Source organism: Athene noctua, chromosome 4, assembly GCF_965140245.1.
Source record: "Athene noctua chromosome 4, bAthNoc1.hap1.1, whole genome shotgun sequence".
In the NCBI taxonomy this organism is placed as follows: domain Eukaryota; kingdom Metazoa; phylum Chordata; class Aves; order Strigiformes; family Strigidae; genus Athene; species Athene noctua.
Window position 1 is genome coordinate 2,593,468 of NC_134040.1, and position 21,651 is coordinate 2,615,118.

The 21,651-nt window shown below is 45.2% G+C and overlaps 1 protein-coding gene across 3 annotated transcripts in view; it reads right to left on the minus strand.

Moving 5' to 3' along the window:
- Nucleotides 1–5,475: 5,475 nt before the first annotated feature.
- The window catches only part of ATRN (attractin), a 154,392-nt gene continuing 138,216 nt past the window's right edge, over nt 5,476–21,651 (minus strand). For all 3 annotated transcript variants that reach the window (XM_074904257.1, XM_074904259.1, XM_074904258.1), the window contains 2 exons: nt 9,682–9,796; nt 5,476–8,574 (listed from right to left, as the gene is read on the minus strand). In XM_074904257.1, coding sequence (XP_074760358.1) covers nt 8,450–8,574; nt 9,682–9,796 — 240 coding nt within the window. In that variant the 3' untranslated portion in view covers nt 5,476–8,449. The remainder of the gene's footprint in view (nt 8,575–9,681; nt 9,797–21,651) is intronic.

The following is a 21,651-nucleotide window of genomic DNA, read 5'->3' on the forward strand; positions in this document are numbered from 1 at the left end:
TTAAATTCCCTGCGGATGTGGCTTTTGGGAGATTCACGAGAAGGTCTGAGTGGGGATCCAGGAACACAGAGAAGCAGAGATGGAAGAAAGATTCTGATCGTGTACCACAATCTTGCTCTTTTCACAGAATCCCAGAATCATCCAGGTCGGAAAAGCCCTTGCAGCTCCTCCAGTCCAACCATGACCCTCCCCCTGACCGTTCCCAACTCCCCCAGATCCCTCAGCGCTGGCTCAGCCCGACTCTTCAACCCCTCCAGGGATCCCGGGGACTCCCCCCTGCCCTGGGCAGCCCATTCCAACGCCCAACAGCCCCTTCTGCACAGAAATCCTTCCTCAGAGCCAGCCTGACCCTGCCCTGGGCAGCTTGAGGCCATTCCCTCGGGGCCTGGCGCTGGGGCCTTGGCTCCAGAGACTCATCCCCCCTCTCTGCCCCCTCCTGGCAGGGAGTTGCAGAGGGCCAGGAGGTCTCCCCTCAGCCTCCTCTGCTCCAGACTGAACCCCCCCAGTTCCCCCAGCCGCTCCCCAGCAGACCTGTGCTCCAGACCCTGCCCCAGCTCCGTTGCCCTTCTCTGGCCACGCTCGAGTCATTCAATGGCCTTTTTGGGGTGAGGGGCCCAACACTGAACCCCCTCAGCGAGGGGCGGCCTCCCCAGTGCCGAGCCCAGGGCTCAGATCCCTTCCCTGTCCCTGCTGGCCACGCCAGTGCTGACACAAGCCAGGATGCCGTTGCCCTCCTTGGCCCCCTGGGCACACTCTGGCTCATTCTCAATCCCCCCGGGTCCCTCTCTGACCGGCAGCTCTCCAGCCACTCCTCCCCAGGCCTGTAGCCCTGCTGGGGGTTGTTGTGGCCCAAGGGTTTGGGGGCAGATCTTACTTCCCCTAAGACATCCCACACAGAGCTTGTCACTGAGTCTCTGGAGTCACTGAGGAGGAAACAGCCCAAGGGCATCACGGACCTGACCTCAGTGTTGGCCACAGGGTGACAACTGGTGTCCCAGAATCATGCAGCTGAGGGTGTCGGGGCTACCTGTGTTGGAGACACAATTTGGGGAGGTGTTGCCCTTCCTGACCACCCTTGCGAGGGAGAACAGTGGGAGCTCAGCCCAGCTGTAACTAAAGGTGACACCTGGCTCCTGAAGCACCACCACCAGCCCATAAACTCATCAGCAGCTCCCATCAGTCAGCTTATTAAAAGATCCCCCCACCTACTTCACCTTACATCTCTGAAAATGTCTCTGAGTTTTCACTTTGTCACTCGATCCCCTGCGTTGTTGCTACTTAATTAGCTGAGAAACCAAAATCCCCGAGGAGAAATACAAAAACTTCTGCAAATTATTTTTTCCCAGACGGTAAATTGTGCTAGCTGCGGAGCTCTGGCTCACTTATACACTTCTCTTCCCCACGCCGCCTTTTCCTGTTAATGGGGAAAAAAGCAAGTTCTTGTGCTTCCACTACACCAACAGATGATTTAATACCAACCAGTGACACGTAACACACCCAAGATCTGCCCCAAAGCCCAGCTTTTACTTGGGTAAGGAGAAACAACACCCACAGCAACCCCAAGTCCAGGCTTTCTAGAGGGTGATTGACTTAAACTGGTTGATCTGTAAAAAGACTTTTAATTGCTTCCCCTTTCTCTGTAGATGGTTGATATTTAAGTCCTATGGGAAGAAAAGCTGCATGGCAAGTACTTCTCTGGCTCCTTACCCAGTGCATTCATTAATGATAGGTGATGCAAAAGAGCGTCGTCCTGGGCGTACGGAGAGCCTTGGAGAGCCTCCACACTCTCTTCCATTCTTTCCCAGCAAACCTCTTTTCTTGGCTACAACACAAGAAGAAAACATCAGAGCAGGGATGAAATACGGCCCCATACCTCTATGTTTTATCTTGCTGTCCAAAACGAGCTTCAACCAGCTTTAAAACCACCACCCCCTGCCCACTTCATTTCAAGTCCGGACACACCACGCTGTGCTTTCAGACCCGTGTGCTCCGCTCAGCTTGGCAGCAATTTCTGAGAGCTGGGCTTTGGCATCCAAGTTTAATGCCATGGGATGAAGTAGCACAACAGTCTTAGGAGGCGGCGGTGACTGAAACCTTCATGGCTCATAAATGCCAGGTTCAACTCTGCTTCATCTCAGCAGTGCTTAATTTCAAAGCTGAAGAGAGACATAAAAATAAATGGAGAACAACGGATTGCGTCTCGGCAGGAATGTGTTTCTGGATGCCGGGTGTGCTGCACGGGAGCTTCCGAGGGGTGGGAGAGGAGAGGTCACCTCTGGCTTTGCTCTCCTGGCTTTCATGGGCATCTGAAACACCAGCTGGCACCAACGTTTGATAATGTTGCGAAATTATTAGCAACATTCTTCGGATGATGGTCTCCAGGGATGTCAGATTTTTTTTCTCTTCTGGTTCAAGGGAAGGAGCAGTTTAGCGGAAAAATTAGCAGTGAAAGTAAGAAAGGGGAGAGGCTGAGATTTTGTATTCGTTGGGCTTATTTAAACTCCAAATGCAAAAGCCCTGAGCTTTAGGACAGCAACAGTCACCGAACCAGACAAGGGCAGAATGTATGACAGCAAGGACTCATGACCCCCGTGCTGAGGAGGTTGGAGCAAATAAATCCCCTCTCCAGCCCTGACCACCCGCATGGAGGATGAGCCCCTTCTTCTCTCCAATGAAGCCTTCGACACCTCTTTAGGACGCTCCTCCCTCCCACCGCCCTGCGGAGACAGCCCTTGAGAAGGTGAGGGCCGAGAGCTTCCCTAAGGCACCGTAGGGAAGATGTAGGTGAGGGCGGTGGGTTTGGGGGATGGCAAGGCTGGCTGCAGACACAGCACCTACCCCCGTGCTTTGGTGGAGGACACGACCCCTTTTTCCTCCTCTCAAAGGGCAGACACAAACACCTCGAGATCCACCATCACCGTGGTAGAAACCCACCCTCAACCCCAGCCAGGAGTCTGAAAAACATCTTGAGTTAATTCCTCCCCCCATTTTAAGAAAGAGGGGAAAAAAAAGAAGAAGCAGGGGATTTTTTTTTTTTTTTTAACCAGATCATCTACTTTTTATTTCAGAGGAAAGATTTGCATTATTTACTTTTATTTATATACATGTACTTCACATTTGTATTTAAAATGCACAGACCTCCCAATAATTTTCTCGTTCCTGCTTTAAATTAGCTGTTATTTTACAATACAAAAAATTATACCAAAAACTGCAGTCCTAAATGTGTGTATGTATAACACCCACAGTCCCCAGCAATGAAATAGTTTACAATACTTGCTCATATTTACATATGAATGCAATAAATGCTAAATTATACATATTAACAAACTAAGCTCGAGTCTGAACACAGATAAGAATCGTAAATAATTACAGAACAAAGAAAAAAAAAATCCAGAATACAATTAATTCAAGGATCTTAGTGTAAAGAACATTTATTGTGCACAAATTTCAGAGTAATATAAAACTCTATTTTTATTTTCTTTTTTATTTTTTTTTTTTTTTAAAAAAAAAATGGACTGACATATGTTACACTCCATAGTTGTTTTTTTTTTTTTTTTTTTCCTTCTTTCTTCTGGTGAGGTTTGTGGAATCAATGTTAAATGCAGAGGCAATGTCTAAAGAACTATAGTACCTGGAAGACGCACAAAAATAGCCCGTGTGTAGTGTTAGAACAAATTAATAAACTGAACAAAACCTGCCCTGATGCAGAAGCCGAAAAAAACCCAGCGTATACACATTATGGTAGTATTCCTAGCATGGGAAACTAATCTAATTTAAGCAGCTATCAACAGAAAGAGTGTGAATTTGTCTAAAATTGCCAACAACACGTCCAAAAAGGAGAAACGCACACCTACCCCTCCCTTCCCTTCGCTCCCGCGTCTTCCAGCGGCCCCTTCCCGTTTCAAACATGCACAACTCCCTCTCCCGACCTGCTCCCAGCTCAGGAGGCTCCAAAAACCCGACCCCCTCCCTTCCCCTTCCCCTTCCCCTGCGGGATTCCCAAATGAACAATGAAAGGGGAAAAGAAGAGACACTCGCAGCTTACTGTGAGGTGGATGGATGAGGTTAAGAGCCGCTCCTGGCACGCCGGGTCTGTTCTTGGCTTTCTCAGAGCCAGCAACTCCCAGTTTGCAGGGAAAAGGGTTTTACTGGTTCAGAGATGCAGCTGATGCTCTGTCCCTAACTCGCAGAAAAGAAAAAGCAGCTGCTAAGACGGGGAGAGCAGTTAAGGATGGAGAATCAGCCTCATCTTTGCGGCACTGGACTTTTGAGCAGGTTACAGGAAAAGCCTGAAGTTTTATTTCAGGCTCCTGAGTGAGGGTGTTCTATCAAAAGCTCATTTCAGCTTATTTAGGGCCAAGCAAGCTGAGCTGCCATTTTAAAACCACACTATAAACCCAGTGACTATGTATTTTGGTAAATGTTTACTGCAGAGAAAATGCTATTTCTGAGCAATATTTAGTATACAAACTATCCCTAAGGAAGCGTGTACTGCCAAGAGGGGCTGTCATGCTTTTATGGTACCATACCATCAAATTTTGGGACATTATACGCTATGACTTTACGCTAATCACAGACATTACCCCATCGTGTATAGCTTTATTTTGGCAATTTCAATACGGTGCATTTTAAGCCCAGGGAGAGTGGCAATAACTCCAAAGTTGTGTCCCACAAATCTTCTCGTATCCAACATCTCGACCCACGCTGTGGCAGGGTCTCCCATCACTCACGCTACAACAGTCCAGAGAAAATCCTGGGCTAAAAAGAATGGAAAACAGTGAACCAAAAAAATGTATGTTATTTAGAGATCCAATGGCACTGTTGCTTTCTAGAACAAAAGGGCTCCAGCGTTCTGGTTTTTTTTTTATTAAATTTTTTTTAAAGGCTACTCTCAAAGAATAAAAATGTTTTGAGGGTTGAGACCTTGAATGCTGAATTTCAGCCACTTATAAACGCTTGAAAATAGTTGATTCTGAATGGAAATCACTGGCACAATCTTAATGGTAGAGGCTTAAACTGCTGACTTAATCCTCCAAGTAATGACTACTTTAAGTACATTTATTAGTTGTCTTCAAGCGTTGCTTTTTTCCCCCTTTCAAATGGAAGAGCTGTATTTTATTTCGCTTATACATTTAAGTGAAATGCATTTAAATACATAAAAGTCAAGTTATGCCTCCCTGCTTTATACTGCAAGATATCACGGATATAATTTGATGTTTCTTTAAAGCTCTGGAAAGTTTTCTAATACTCATCATATGAAGAAGTTATTAAGACAAAACTCATACATCATTTAAAATGCATCAAAAATACATTCAATATTTTTCTGGTTTATATACACTTTAAATCTCTCAATGTTCTGCACGCTACTGTATAGTTTATGTACAAGTGCAAAATCAGTGTGTTATTTCTCATTTATTTACAGATTCTCCCATGAAATAAGGTCGCTCTTCCCCCCCCCCCCCCCTTTACCTCTGAAAGAAATAAACCCACAAATCCTTCACTTTTGATATTGGCCTGGTGATAAACCACCAGCAATTCCTCCCCCACCATCCATTCCCACCTGCGTCTCTATTTTACCTTTAAGTTGGGATGAAACTGTTTGCAGCAGAGATATGTATGAGAGTTCTCTTTTTCCCTCATCAGTATGGAGATAAGATGCAGAGCGGAGCTACATCCTAAAGGAGCTGTTTTGTTTTATTTATATAAATAAGTCTCGTTGCTCTATTTACATTTTTTGGTTCTGCTAAACCTCGAAGTTTGATCATTTTTGCTCGTCTTCCCAAGATCTGACACCTGACTTTGTGGCTATAATTCTGGGCATACTCCACCATAACCTTTTGAGACCAGACAACCCAGCTTGGTGTGTGTGGCGGGGGGAGACAAACACACGCACATCTTTTTGTTAATGCAAAAATATATCACCCCTCCAGGCCTCTTGTTCTGAAAGCTGTTTCTATTCAGGAAAATTGAAGCAACAACTTTAAGCACCTGCTTAAGTGCTGACCTGAATACAGAGACTTAAGCACAAGAGCTTTCTTAATTCGGGTTGGCAGCTCTCCTCCCATAGGAAGTGTTGGAGAAGCAAGAAGATGACATCTCTGAACGCGAGGATGGGCATCCCGACTGAAAGCATGTAAGGTAATAACAGGGGAGGGATTTTAGTCCAGTATTATTTCTCTAGTTCAGGTTAGCCCTACACACATAGGAAGTTAGAAAATATTTTCAGGAGATGAATCTGTCTGAGGTAATCTGTGCATCAGTTAAAACTTAAACTGTCTAAACTCCTTCATTCTAAAAGACAAAGCTCACCCCTTTCCCTCCCATAATTTCTTTTCCCCAGAAGGCATTTAAACTTCTAGTGAAGAAGCAGGTGCATTTTATATATATATATATATATATACACTATGCGCACACACACATATATATATTTAAAATGCATTTTTTCCACAGTATTTTTTCTGCAGTCCTCTTGTATTTGTTAAATGACACACAAAATCAAAATTATAATCCACCACGGTCTTTAAGCCAGCAGGCTGTCTCCCATCACTGCTGTCCAGACATGCACAGCAATTCCCATCTTTATTGTGATGCCACCGTGCTCCAAAGAGCTGCTTCAAAATACATGGTTAAAAAACCTCCCAAACAACCGAACAAAAACGCGTGGCTGGTAGGTGATCGATCACCAAAACATGCACATAAAAAGATGCAGGTACTTGGGTTTCATTTTGTCGGAGTGCTACCTGGCCAGAAGATTCAAGAGCGCTTGCCTTAACTCCCCTTAATTTGTTACTCCTCCATTTCATAAATACTAGATGTCCTCATCAGAAACCAGCAACTCAGCGCCCTGAATGAAACTGCACTGACTGTGATTAAGCAACAATTACACGCCTCGTTTGGCACCTTCACATAACATCTTCCTACCAGCTTCAACATCACAACTCCGCGTGGCCCCCGGCCACATGCCAGAATCAAGGGAGATATCGAGCACCAGCATACAGAGACTGGGAGGTTAAGTCCAACCTTGAGCCTCAAACCATAATCCTAACTAGGCAGAGTCCTTCAGAAGCTCTGATAAATCACCCAAAAGCCAAGCCTTCTCTTCGCAAGTCCCTTCCTTCCACCAACCAGCCACCTTACTCAACATCTAAGAGGTCAACCCCAATGGGCAACAGCAGTAACTGATCACGTAGAACTCAAACCTGCTGCCAAACGAAGCTGTTCTGCTTTTTATCTGAAGTTCTTTTTTACTTCATCCACAAATGATCTGGCACCTCAAGTGTTGCTTTTTACACCCTGCAAGGAGATGGAGCAAATCTTACTTCTGAGGAGTGATGCCTCTGAGCCCCAGCACAGCTCAGCTCTCATCCAGAACAACAGCAGGACAGAACGGGGAGGGAAAAAGGCCAAACAGGTGGAGAAAATCAGAAAAAATATAATGTATCTGACCTGGAACACAAACTGCTTCTACTAAAAGCCCTGGTGAAACCAGGAGTTTTCTTATGAGATACTGAAACTCTACTTTCCCTCCAGATATTTCCATCCAGTTGAGTAGTTTGTTGGTCAGGAAAATGCCATTTTCCCCTGACTGCCCATGATATATTACAAAGAACACAGATTGCCTTGGGTGACTATATATATATGTGTGTATACATATATTTCAAAGGAAAATAATTATGTTAAAAAGAAATGTGTGTAGCAGTCTCCTCACTCCCTAGATCTGTTCAAGTCTAGGCACTTGTGTGTGGTGTACTCCGAGCAGGTTAAGACTATGTAAACACTGAGTCCTTCAAAAGCAACGTTCAGCTTCTCCAGGTATCTGTGTGGTCTGAGCAACACGTGACACCGGCCTTTAAACCATCCCAGCTTTTGCGTTCCTGATGTTCTGGACCACGATGACTACAAAAACGCTGTATCTGGAAGAGAGTTCCACTTAAAGAACGAGGGAATCAATTTATAATATTAAATGAAAACAAAGGATGAAGATGCTTTGAAGATTAATAGTAGTGTTTATGTGTTGAGAGCTGACACCTGTAAACACTGCATCTTTTTCTTTTTTGTACAGTTTGATAAATACATGAACTACAAAGCACTTTCCATGTATAAACCTGAGTGTCATTCATATTGGACTACTGTTCTATTTACAGGGACCATGAACGGCGGCGACTGGATGTTACTGGACCTGCAATCAAATTATTTTACTTTAAACTTGAAGAAAACAAAGGAGCAATCGGAAGCCACGTGTCAGTAAAACTTAAGTGGAGCAAGTTGTCAAATAAAGCCAACTATCACGTAGATGAGAGAGAAAAAGTTGGGTTCAAGGAAGTTGTGTGGTTTTTTGAGTGCTTCTAGTCTCTCGTGACACAACTCGGAAATCTTTCTCCTCCTCCTCCTCCTAGGTATTACTTTTCCGTTTTGTTTAAAACCCTATACAGTTTCTGATGTCCATGCATCAAATACAGGTTCCTGGCTGCGCAGGGGGCTGCTGTTTCCGATTTCGTATTGCACCCGATTTCTCTTTGTAGGCAATTGGCATCTGTTGTGAAATGTCCACCAGCGCGCTGGCCACTGCAAGACCTGAGGCAACAAAATAAAATAGTCACGGAACGAATCAGTCACAGAAACAAATCCTTCTGCCACAGAGAAGAAAAACCCTCCAAGCCACAAAATGAATATAATTTTTTGAGTTCTTCTTAAAAAAAAGCAAACTAGAAAAAAAAACAAAACAAAAAACCCAAACATTTTGGCTTAAGAGATTAAACTCTAGCTGCTGTTCTGAAATAAGCTTTTAAATACTGCATGTTTTATTGAGAGCAACTGCAGCAGAAAAAAGCTGGAAATAAGAAGTGTAGGTATTAATGGATGTGAAACCCATAATATTGAAGGGAGGTGTCTTTCTCTGCACCAGGAGATGTGCTGGAATTAATCCTCAAAACACATGTGCATGGATGTTTCACGGCACTTCCCGGACATCCATCATCTCTGCAGCGTCCTCCCGGCAAAGCCACAAACCAACCACCACTGGCCATCTGGGATTTAGTTCAACACAGCTCACGACCAAACCACCCCATCTCAAACCTGGCTAATTCTCTTTTATTAATCCTCTGCCTCGCCCCATGGCTCACTGGGCACTGGAAAACCCCAGTTAGATCAAACTGCCCAGGAGATTATGTCTCAGTGCCCTGATGTCAGGTTTAAGTGAAGGAGCTGAGAACAAGGAAACCTTAAGCTGGATGGAGAAAAATTCTTTGTCCAGAGCTGCTAAGAGAAGGGCACGGATGCTTTGAAAGGACTTGATGTCTACAAATAGAGCTGGGAACCAAGGGGACTACTTCCTTCATCCAACCTAGATGATGCTGGGATATGCTGGGAGACAAGTTACCTTCATAAGTAACTACTGCCAACCTGTCTGTACCAAATCCCCCTTCTTCCCCAGCCACAAATTAAAGCGTAATCCAAATATCAAGTGTTCATCCATCAACTGACCCAAGAAATTGAATCAACCCTCAGGTCAGAAGCTAGCAGGGCCCAAGCGAGCTTAAAATAACCCGAGCACATCCTCAGCTGCTGTGTGGGTACAGCAATTACTACGGGATCAGGTCTGAAACTGTAAGGTGACTCTGTAAGGCTGCGGAAGGAGCACGGAGTTCACACCAAGCAAGTAGAGACGAGGACATTCCTCACCTGACTGTCCTGGTGGTGGTATACCCCCAAGTCCTCGAGGCAACCTCACGAATACGGAGAGAACGGCTGCTTTGTTCCCAAAGCAGGGTTCCAGCGCTATGGGCTTTGGTACAGTCTGCAGCGAGGGAAGGAAGAAGAGAAAACAAATGTTATACAGCGTGTTACACCCTCCCTCTTCCCCCAGCATCATCTTTTTCAGATCGTACAAGCTTCAGGGCATGAACCGTGTTTCTGTGCTTGGCAAATTTCCAGCACGTAGCTCAACCCAACGTTAGTAACAGTCAAAACCCTAATCATTGCAAAACCCCCCACATTTACTTAATAAAAATCTAGCTATTAAAAAGTCAAAGCCCTGCACAAGGCTCCCTAAATTCAATAACAAAGGAGCAGTTTATGCTAAACAACAGGATTGAGGTGTTGTTTTTTTTCTTTTCCTTCGAAACCATCAACAGCGTATCACAAACATCAGTGCGATTCGGCGGTTCGACTTCTATTTCCAGAGTTTAATTCCACATAACACCTTCACTGTATGCACGAACACGGTGAAGAACATTCACCCCCAAACCACAATCTCAACGGTGTTTGCTTTAAGCTGTGTTCCCCCTATTTTGTCTTTCATTTCTGTTCTTTCCCAAGGGGTCGTGTTAATTTTGCAGTGGTCTTCTAGGCCACTCTGAACTATGTTCTTAGGTAGCTGGTTGCTCTGGGAGCTGAAAGTGCTTTAGAAAGTCTACTGGATTGTCCTGCCCTTTTTTTTAAGTTGAAAAGCAGAGGGTTCAGCAGAGCAGGGGACCAGGTTTGTGCTCCTGGCTCTGCAGCTGGCTTCAGTGACCTGTTGTATCCTAAGATGAACCACTCAACATGCTTTACTGAAGCCTGTTTACTCTGAATATGAATATTCCACGTTATAGACGTGGACGTGAAACAAACTTCTCAGGTAAAATGAGAATTGATAACTATGAAGATATAGTGGACAGCCAGCTTTCTCCCACCCTAGAGGAGCAGGGGACTGGATCCCTTGCTGACCCTCAGTGTCTTTGAACATCACCCTTCCATTGTACACTTGGAAAGATTTTATCTGAACGAACAACAGCTAATTTGAATATCATTAGAAAGACAAAACCTAACAGCACAGCCCAGAAACTAAAATATGTTCTGACCTGAGCCAGGCCCCGATCCCACACACAATTTACACGTGACCAGTGTTACTGTGAGATGGCACAACAGTGAGATGAAGATGTGAGTCTACGAGTACCAGAGTACCTGCTTTTGTTCTGCACAAGCAAAAAAGGCCGAGAAACACTGTTTTACCTGATAGGCTCAGTGCTTTCTGATTTCTTTCGTATGGACAAATTCTACCCTGGTATTAATGAAATAATTATTGCTTTTTCCATTAGGCATAAAATTGTACTACTGTACTTATACGTTCAACAGAAACTCAATACAATGCAAGACACTGAAAAAAACCCCAACAACAAACAGGAGTCAAACAATGCTATTAAATTACTGCTGCTCAATAAAAAAGAAAAAAAGAGATGACAGCAAGCAAAATGAAACTTAAAACTGTTTTCATATCTCATATTTACTGTAATGATTGCAACAACAATTTGTTAGTCTGTGCAAGGTAGATAAATACATATTCTACAGGCTCTAACGATGTAAGCTGCCGTCTGCCTGGTTTATGACTGCAGATTTCTCCATCTTCTCCCCACCCCCCAATAAAGGGATCAAACTCAAAATAATGCTTTTCCCACAAGGCAACCAAGCATACCCTGGTGCTATATCCCACAGGCGACTCAATTACCAGAGGTAATGGGGAGAGCACAGTGAAGGCCAAGTGCAGAAATACAGCCCACAGACTTCTGCTGCAGGAGCGGGAGCATGCACCGAGCACAAAGTTTATTTTATTTTGGAGAAAGCCAAGTACCTTCCTTATTCCACTGTTAACAAAACAATCCTGCTGATTCCCAGAGGTTGGAGCACAGTGCTTGGGTGTGAGAGTGAGCACCCACACTCATCCTCAGCATTAAGCAGAGCAACAAAGACCAAGCAGAGAAGTAGCGAGGGCAAGAAAAGGGTGAAGGAGCAACAGAACAAGCCAAGAAGATACTAACTTTTTAAATACCTTTTTAATGGATTTGGTTTTAACTCCTACTGGATTAATGACCACAAAAACGATCAGCGGGTTGGAGCCCCCCCCCCGTGAGGACAGGCTGAGAGAGTTGGGGGGTTCAGCTGGAGGAGAGAAGGCTCCGGGGAGACCTTAGAGCGGCCCCCCAGGGCTGAAAGGGGCTGCGGGAACGGGGGGAGGGATAGGACGAGGGGTGACAGTTTTAAACTGACAGAGGGGAGATTTAGATCAGATCTGAGGCAGAAATTGTTCCCTGTGAGGGGGGTGAGGCCCTGGCACAGGCTGCCCAGAGAAGCTGTGGCTGCCCCCTCCCTGGAAGGGTTCAAGGCCAGGTTGGACGGGGCTTGGGGCAACCTGGGCTGGTGGAGGGTGACCTCATGGCAGGGGGGTGGGACTGGATGGGCTTTAAAAGTCCCTTCCAACCCAAACATTCTGACTCTAATCAAAATGATTCTGCAACTCTGTTCCTTCCCCAACACAAACGTTTCAGTGCTTTGTAACGCCACGGGGACGCACAGCATCCCGCTCAGCATCCTCCAGCCAATACGCAGAAACAGGAGGTTGGAAAATACTTCTCCCAGTCACCAAATCCAGCACTTCACTAAGGCAGGTGACTGCACACAGAAGTGCAACGCTCTGTTTTAAAAGTAGTTATACTTCCAACCTGTGCCATTACCTCTGTGAGACCTTTCCAGAGGCTGCCTGCTCCTGGATCTCATCGCTCTGACACCAGACACTTTCTTCTAACCTTCATTCTTTCCCACCTAAATTTATTCATCCGTATGACGTTCTTCTGTGCCTTGACCCTCTCACTGGGCTTTACCCTACTGTACATCTTCACCTTCATTTGGCTCATCAGAACGAGAATTTCTTCTCTGAACACAAACACTCTCTTCTCCAGCTCTCCCAACAGTCTGCTGCTCTGGACCATGGGTGACCTGAGAGGTGTTGCAGGCTTTGACAGGGACTCTGTAATGGTATCAAACCCACCCTGATTCTCCTGCACATCATAAACCGGTAAGGAATAGAAGGAATTCATTATACAGCTTTCAGTCACAGAGCTGAAGGGACTTTGAGGGTAATTTAGCTCATCTCGCAGCCCCAAGCAGGACCCTTTCTCCTCCTCTGCCCTTTCCAACTAATGAACTCTGAGCATGCAGCAGAAATTCTCATTACGAGTCCCTGTAGGCACGATCTTTCCCTTTCCATGGGATTTTTATTTTGTTCCTCAAGGTCACACGTCTTCCTCCTCTCTGCTCTCCCGACCCCACTGTGAACCACGAGCAGCTCCTACGCGGGTGTCACTGGTGCTGAAAGAGGCCAAGCAGGCAGCCAAGGCTGGCCCCAGTGAGTGACAGGAGAGCCCGGTCACCCCAATACCTAAAATTCAGTGTTATTTCATGGGGATGAGTCTGACCCTCATGCTGCAGTGAATTTTTAATTTATCTGATGTACCATGGATAGCTGAGGGCAGAGGACACACCTCTGAGCTTCCTTCCTTCCTTCCCTTGTCAACCTGCCCAGGAAAGCCAAGTGTTAGTAAAAAATATTTCACCGTATGTGGAACTTTGTTTCCATTAACCATGCAAAGCAAGGAAATATACTTTCTATAGTGATGCATCCAAAATCTATCAGGCAGTTGCAAACTCATTTAGAAGGAATTAAGCACAAGACCATCTTGCTGCAGCTAATCTCAATCTTAAATCTAAAAGGGAAAAAAAATAAAAATGGCCTACTGTCCATCAAAACCAGCCATTTTCCCCAAGACAAGCTACAGTTAATAACAGCAAAAAACAGCATAAAGAATCAAGTCCAGCAAATTTATTTTTGACAGCACCAGTTCAGGCACCTGCTTTTTGAACTGTGACTCATACTGCATCTCATCTCCGAGCGTGCGCTCACCAGGCCGAGAGACAAAGCGCAGCCTGATGAAATGACTCACGCGCCGAGTGATGGGAATGTTGAATTTGATGCGAGCAAGAGGTCAGCTGGGAGTGAAGGGCATCCTGTGCCCTCTGCCAGATACAGAATAACCCGGCGGCGGAGCTCGGGGACCACATTCTGCAGACAAGGAGGAAAACACGTGGGTAGTTCAACCAACAACTTAACGGCGACCTTGATTGTGGATCTCGCTCACCGCTGGCCTTGCTGCGAGTCTGCTCGTGTTTTGCCATGACTTACGTAGGTGCTACCACGATGCAAAGCAGCTAAGGAGAAGCTGGTTGGCTTCATCAAGTTGAACTTTTGTGGGTGAGAGGTAAGAGAAGCTCACGTCTCCTTTCCTTCCCCACCTCTGCAGCGTGTCTGCCTCCTACATGGTTTCCGAACCCTCTTGTTGCAGATCCAAGCTGCTTTTGTGCAAGAAGGTTCGGAGTGGACTTGGGAATCAGAGATCAGGGCATTCTAAATGCCTGTTCTTCAGTCTGACAGGTGGCTTTTAATGGCCCACTTAACAAAAACCATAAAATACTTAGACCTCCAAACTTTGTAACACCTTTCATCAGATGGTTAAAACCAGCCTCTGCCAGAGACTTTCATTTAGAGTGTTTTGATAAACCCATTGTTGAATTATAGAAGCAATTCCTTTTTATTGAAGGCTTAATGGCACAATAAAGTAGACATTATTCAAATCTATGCAAATAAGGTGCATCCCTCAGATACTTGGCATATGACGACTGCTTTGAGCGGTGCCTGAACAGCAGAGTCCCACACTGGGAGGGGGGCACAGAGGGGAGAGTAGAGCCCAGCTGATGGAGTGTGTGGAAAGAGCACAGTCAGTGGGATAAGAGGATCTCACCTTTGGCGGTGGGTCACAGAACCACAGAATCCTCTCGGATGGAAAAGCCCTTGCAGCTCCTCCAGCCCAACCATGACCCTCCCCCTGACCGTTCCCAACTCCCCCAGATCCCTCAGCGCTGGCTCAGCCCGACTCTTCAACCCCTCCAGGGATCCCGGGGACTCCCCCCTGCCCTGGGCAGCCCATTCCAACGCCCAACAGCCCCTTCTGCACAGAAATCCTTCCTCAGAGCCAGCCTGACCCTGCCCTGGGCAGCTTGAGGCCATTCCCTCGGGGCCTGGCGCTGGGGCCTTGGCTCCAGAGACTCATCCCCCCTCTCTGCCCCCTCCTGGCAGGGAGTTGCAGAGGGCCAGGAGGTCTCCCCTCAGCCTCCTCTGCTCCAGACTGAACCCCCCCAGTTCCCCCAGCCGCTCCCCAGCAGACCTGTGCTCCAGACCCTGCCCCAGCTCCGTTGCCCTTCTCTGGCCACGCTCGAGTCATTCAATGGCCTTTTTGGGGTGAGGGGCCCAGAACTGAACCCACTCCCCGAGGGGCGGCCTCCCCAGTGCCGAGCCCAGGGCTCAGATCCCTTCCCTGTCCCTGCTGGCCACACCAGTGCTGACACAAGCCAGGATGCCGTTGCCCTCCTTGGCCCCCTGGGCACACTGCTGGCTCATTATCAACCCCCCCAGGTCCCTCTCTGACTGGCAGCTCTCCAGCCACTCCTCCCCAGGCCTGTAGCCCTGCTGGGGGTTGTTGTGGCCCAAGGGCAGCCCCCGGCATTTGCCCTCAGTGAAACTCCCCCAGCTGGCCTCAGCCCATGGCTCCATCCTGTCCAGGTCTCTCTGCAGCCTCCCTGCCCTCGAGCAGATCAACACTCCCACCCAACTGGGTGTCCTCTGCAAACTGACTGAGGATGCACTCCATCCTCTCATCCAGATCATCAATAAAGATGTTAAACAGGAGTGGCCCCAAAACCGAGCCCGGAGTTGCCATTCCCCAGGCCATCAAGGAGGAGCTGTGCCCTTGACAAAACACTGAGCACGCCTGTGCCCAGCCAACAGGCACAGCAGCAGTCAGAAACGTGTCGCCAGAAGACCATCTCCCTTCTGGTTGCAATCAGGATGGAGGTCAGCCAAGGGAATGCTGTAGTGCCTGGGATGTGTCAGTCCATAGCACAGACAACTGCAGCCAGACTACTCCCCTAAAGCTATTTCTTGTCCTCAAAAAAATATTGTGAGTGTGCTGGAGCGACGCTTTTGCACAGCTGATAGCCTGAACCTTTCTCCTGCAAAGGATTTTGACTGTTCCTCCACAGCAGCAAGTGGATGAATGGATATGGGAGGGGAAAAAACCCAATAACTAGGAATGAGGATAGAGCAAATGTCAAACAAAGACCAACAAACCAGCCCAGCACACAGATTCAAACTCGCTTTACCGGGTGATGGGTGCTGCCAGAGGGTGCACTGCAGCATTTGGCTTCTAACTGGGAAGCATTATCACACGTTTTGTGTTAGGCAGTGCTGGGAAACAGCAGCAACCCTTTTTTTTTTTTTTTTTTTGATGAAAATACAAAGTTAACGATATTTTACTAAGTGGTGACACAACCCCATTGTTCCTAGAGGCAGCGAAATCTGTCCACAGATGACTTTATTGTGCAAAACCAGCTCTAAAAAGCCAAGCGTTCCAGTTGTTTATGAGTTCTGATATGTACTTAATATGCATAAAGCTTAAACAATTATAGAAGTTAAAAGCAGTAAGAGACCTATTAGGTCATCTAATTAGTCCGCCTTCTCCAGCAGGATTTTCTACACAAACAGGGCATTTTCCAGGCCTTTGTCTGGGCTATTTCTAGGTGACCCAGGTGTGGAGTGCACCACCAGTTCCCTTGGGAGACAATTTCACAGCCAACTGCTTTCTGCAATCAAGTTGAATTGCGTGATGTTCCACCCAAACATTTCTTTTTTATTTCATCTCATTATTTCTATTTACGCTGCTTATATTCAACAAATTCGAAAGGTTAATAATGTGTCACATAAAACTAATGGCTAGAACAATAAATATTCTGTGTAATTTAAAAAACATAGCATCAATTTTATTTAGGTTCTGTAATACATTGCCAGCATATTGCTTTTCAAAATGCATTAAAAAAAAATACTGTAGAGAATTTTTTTTTCCTTAACAAGAAAACATATTTCTGTGGTTTGATCAAGTAACTCCTACATGGTTTTCAATTTCCAGTAAGGAAATTAAAATAAAGAATAAATCTTATGGCGGGGAAAGAGAAGAGGAACATTACTGAAACAGTTCAACTTTATTATTTGATTCCACTTCTTCAGATGATTTCACTCTGTAGAAAAAGGGTCAAATTCCATTTGCAAGTTTTTAAATTGTGCCATTAAAAGCCGAGTGAACATTTGTAAAATAAGTTACAAGCAATTTTGTATAAAAAATAGAGTATTAAGTTTTAAAAAATCATATTCTCAGGGTAATATGTATGTCCTCCAAGATAGAGATGAATGAACTTCAGCAATAATTTGCAGTAAATGAGTCTAGATTAAAAATGTGCGTTTACCTTGTCCGTGATATCTACCTTGGAAGTGGCATGGGGCTGGGGAATGAATTGCTCACAAACTCAGCCCCAACGCTGGGTTCCTGCATGTGAGGAACTAAATAAAAATAATATTCAAGCTTTTAGATGAATGCTAACAGTCTGAAATTGAAAACATGGATCCAAGCATCCTGAGTTACCAATAATTAGGAGCACATCCGCAAACCAGCCTTGCAGGGCATCGAGTTTGCTCCCGCTGCATTTAACAACTGCTTTCTATTTTAAAGTGCACGTTGTCAATCCAGCAAAACACAGACACGAGCTCGCGGTGAAAGAAAGGATTTTGCTAAGCAAGTTTGTGTTTCAAAAGCAGTCACCCTGAAATGACAAAATCTCCTGTCACGGCTTTGAGCACTGCCACTCACTAAGCCAACGCTCACCCTTCTTTTTCAATTCCCGGCTGATGCCTTGGGGAGGGCATGGGTTGGACGAGGCCACGGGTATCAAATCTAAGCAAAATATATATATGGCCAATGGTGGGCATTTATTTTGATTTTGTACGGATGAAGAGGCAGGACTTTTCCGGTTCTTTTCGACTATTTGGCTGGTTTTTGCACATGAAAAAGTATAAGGAAAAAAAACCCTCAACGAAACACGACAGTTGGACGAAGACTGCAAACACAAGACACACAAAACAGCTACTTGGTATAAAGGAATACTAATAGGTCCTGGATAATGTTTTTGAGAAGCTGCTGGTGTTGTCAGTACTTCAATCAGAAGACACACTTGTTTGCACTAGAAGAGATAAAAAAAAGCTTAGAAAAACCCTCTCCTGTGGGAAACTTCATGCTCCCTGCTCACCCTCCAGCAAATTCCTCTGTATCAACTAAAATCGGGGTCCATCCTGCTGAAAAATTTACAGTCTTCAAATTTAAAACTAGTTAAATCTCAATTATCAGCCAGATATTGCCCAAATACAAGGCAGGCTTAAGAGGTGTCTCTCCATCTCATGACAGCTCCCCTTCCAAATAGTTACATTCTGTATTATGGAAGTGCCAAAAGTCCTGCCCCAAGTCCCTAATTTTGCCGCAGAAATCAAAACAAGATATCCAGCGCTAGCTAACTGGAAATAATTAATTAGGTGAAGGTTTTATCAGGTGTTTTTGTTGTTGCTCTCGCAGAAGGGATCACAGGCAGACTATAGGCAATTCTAGAGCAGCTAATCCGTTTTACACACCTCGCCTGCCCAGATAACGCTCCCTTCTTACCACTGGCAACTCCACCTAGCACAGGGCTCCTTCAAAGGGAATCCTACGCTTTTCCATGCATTAGTAAGTGGGCCAGTGTAAGCAGAATTAACACCAAATATAAAGTACAAGCCGGGATGTCACTTCTTGTTGTATGTCCCTCGTCACCCTGATGCAAGGGGAAGGCTCCTGCCATCCGCTCGCACACACGGACCGAGTCTAACGAGTGGAAGTTCTTTTGCTAAAGACAAGGAGACAGCTACACACTGACATGCTTTGAACGCCTTAGCATTAATGCAAGGAAACGCTCCTAGAACCAGCAAACACTAGAAACCCCAGAAATAACATATCAGAAATTAAATTGCATTTCAAAAGCCAAGCTAAAAAGCCCGAGCGGTCTGCCTCAGACAGATCAGGCGAAATAAAACCATTTTTTCTGTCCTCAAAGGCTGAATGTGAACCATCTCCAGCAAACGCCACATCAGATTAAGATCATACAGTTTGTGTTTTCGTCCCTCAATTTCATCTCCTTCCTCCAACCATTATCCTTTTGAGGATAATGAATGACTGTCCCTTTCAGCTTATTTACACCACCTCTGAAAAACCCTAACCTGCTCTGTCCCCCTCCAATCTCGATAGCCTGGTCATTTCTATTTAAGAGTACTCTTATATATCACAGCTCAAGCCTGCCATCCTTCCAAACCTGCCCGCTTGCACGAGGACCCCCAGCCTCAGCTCGGTGGCATAGCCAAGTGCAAGACTTTGTGCTTGCTGAGTTTACACTAACCCGGCTTATTTTAAGTCAAGTAGATTGGGCAGGGTCACAGAAGCTGGTTCATCAGCAAATTTGATGGACTGATAATGGGTCAATAACATGTAAACTGAAGGGGAAATGAGTCACCAAGAGTGACAACCAGCACAGGATAACAGCCCTAAAATTGATCAGCTCCTTGGCCCTTGCTTGTTCTTTGCTGAACTTCTATCACCGCACAAAACAGCCCAACACCGGGCTCAGAGCTACATGTAAAAATTAAGATGAAGTCACCCTGTAGAAGCACTGGAGCTGGACGATGCTTCATTTCAAATCACTCCTCACCGCAGTGGCACCCATGCAGCTTCCCCAAACCCATGACCCTGTGGCACAGGACTTCCAACTTCTCACTTCTCTACTCACTACTGATAGTAGCAGCTTCATTGCAATGTAAAAGGAATTTCACAAGGGCACCGCTCAGATGCAAAATACAAGTAGCCTGAAAATATAAAGCTGTGGTATCCCTTGCCCACTCCTAAATCAGCCCACCACTTCATCTCTGTACTTCTTGAACAGATGGGACCTTCTGGCAAGTCTTTAAACCACTCAACAGCACTTTCTTCCATAACAAAGCAAACTAATTACTAGAGCGAGATGTTATTTTCCATCCATTTTTCTGCTATTTTTAAGGAATCAGCCAGCTTGGTGAGCTGATGTCTGATTAAGGATTTGCAATGAAGCTATTTTGCCCTCAGAAGCCTAACACAGCAGAATTAAATGCACGTTGGCATGAAGGTACGGAACACGCTAAATGAACTTCACAAGGATTTTGCTCACCGAATACTTCTCTCACTCCATTTAGGCAACTATAGATGTGGACAGCCTGTCAATCCCCACGCAAAGATAATCACCTCTTAGCACTGGCTTTGCACATTGAATCCCTGAACACAGCCCAGCAAAGGCTGCTCTACGGATCAGCCCTACTAGGCAAATGCTCCATTCTACAAGAGTGTTTTTACAAATCTTCTAAAAGCTTCCAAGACAGCTTTTTTCCAACTTAAGGATAATTTTTTCTAATGTAACAATTTTCTTGTTGATCCTGCAGGTGATTTGCTCAAGCTAAGCGTTTGCTTACTATGCTGTGTATGTGTTTTTCCCAAGAATCTACCAGCGTTAATTTTGTGCCTTTACCAACCTCAACGTACCTGGAAGTCAACATCAAAATCATAAACTTTGCAAATTCTTTCAGGAAAGCTTCTTCTAAAAATGGCTGCAGAGGACTACGGGACTTAAGATTAATTAGATAACAAGACCTAAAAGCCTGAGTTACAGTCATACCAGTTCAGACACTTGGATGAGTCCCAGACACCCAACGATGTGAAACACTTTTAGAAAAGAATTGTGATACGCAGCACCTCCAAATGCACAAAAAGCTGCAGAGAAAAGCCAATGGATTTTGTAATAGCTGAGCAAATTTAGTGGTAGATTTGCGATCCAGTGAGCATTTGTTGAGTGGGAAATAAACCAAAGCAGCTAGTTACGTGTTGCCTAGCTGCAGACTGTAATATGAATAGTTTCCCTGCAGGTAAATCACTTTCTATTACTTCTAAGTACCCCAGGAAAAATACTAATTGAAAACATGGTTCTAATACTGTCCAGCTGGAAAACATTAGCTTAGGATGGAACTAGCCTGACACTGGCTGCCAATTGGCTATGCACAATGGAAAAGGAAATTAATCTCTTGCAGACAAGATGTCCCATTTTCCACTTCTCCTTTGTAACCCTCAAATAAACTCGTTATTAACCAAAGGCTTTGATTCACACGGGGAAAGAAAAACATCAATGCATTTATGGTAACACAAGTCTGGATTTCTTGCATTAAAATGAAGCCTCTCAAATTTTGTCCCAATGAATGGCAGAGCAACTGGAGAATGGTTCACGGTCCAACAGCATAGCAACATTTCACTCTTTTCTTCGCTAATAATTAAAGAACAGACAAAAACCAAAGGAAAAGGCACTTCTACAATTCATCCCAGCTCAAGTTCCTGCAGCTCCCTCCTGCTAAGAGCTTTTTTTTTTTTTCCCATGCAGGTGCAAAAGGGACGAGGAAAAAAAACGAAGTTGACCCCACAGATATTGAGACTGCTTTTTCACTTCTCTTCCAATTCATTTATATGCAGCTTCCAACAGGCCAAACTATCTCAGAAGGGTCATTCCCCAAGTTGCTCACAACCCACAAACTTCCTGAGCCTCCTCTCCTCTCCATGTGGTTTCAACTTTGCTGAAACACTCCAGACTTTTATGCATTACTTTTATCCCCTATCCAAATTCTCCAGGATGACAGAAAACTATATAAAACTCCCCAGAATTTAGCAACTCTTCTTGTCATGGAAAAACATCCTCGTTCTACACCTGGATCTTCCAGCAGATTAATTACCTGCTGGCACAATAGTCCATGTCCATGTTCCCTACTTGGCTTCAGGTTACCGTACAAGGTTTGTGCCATTTGCCAGA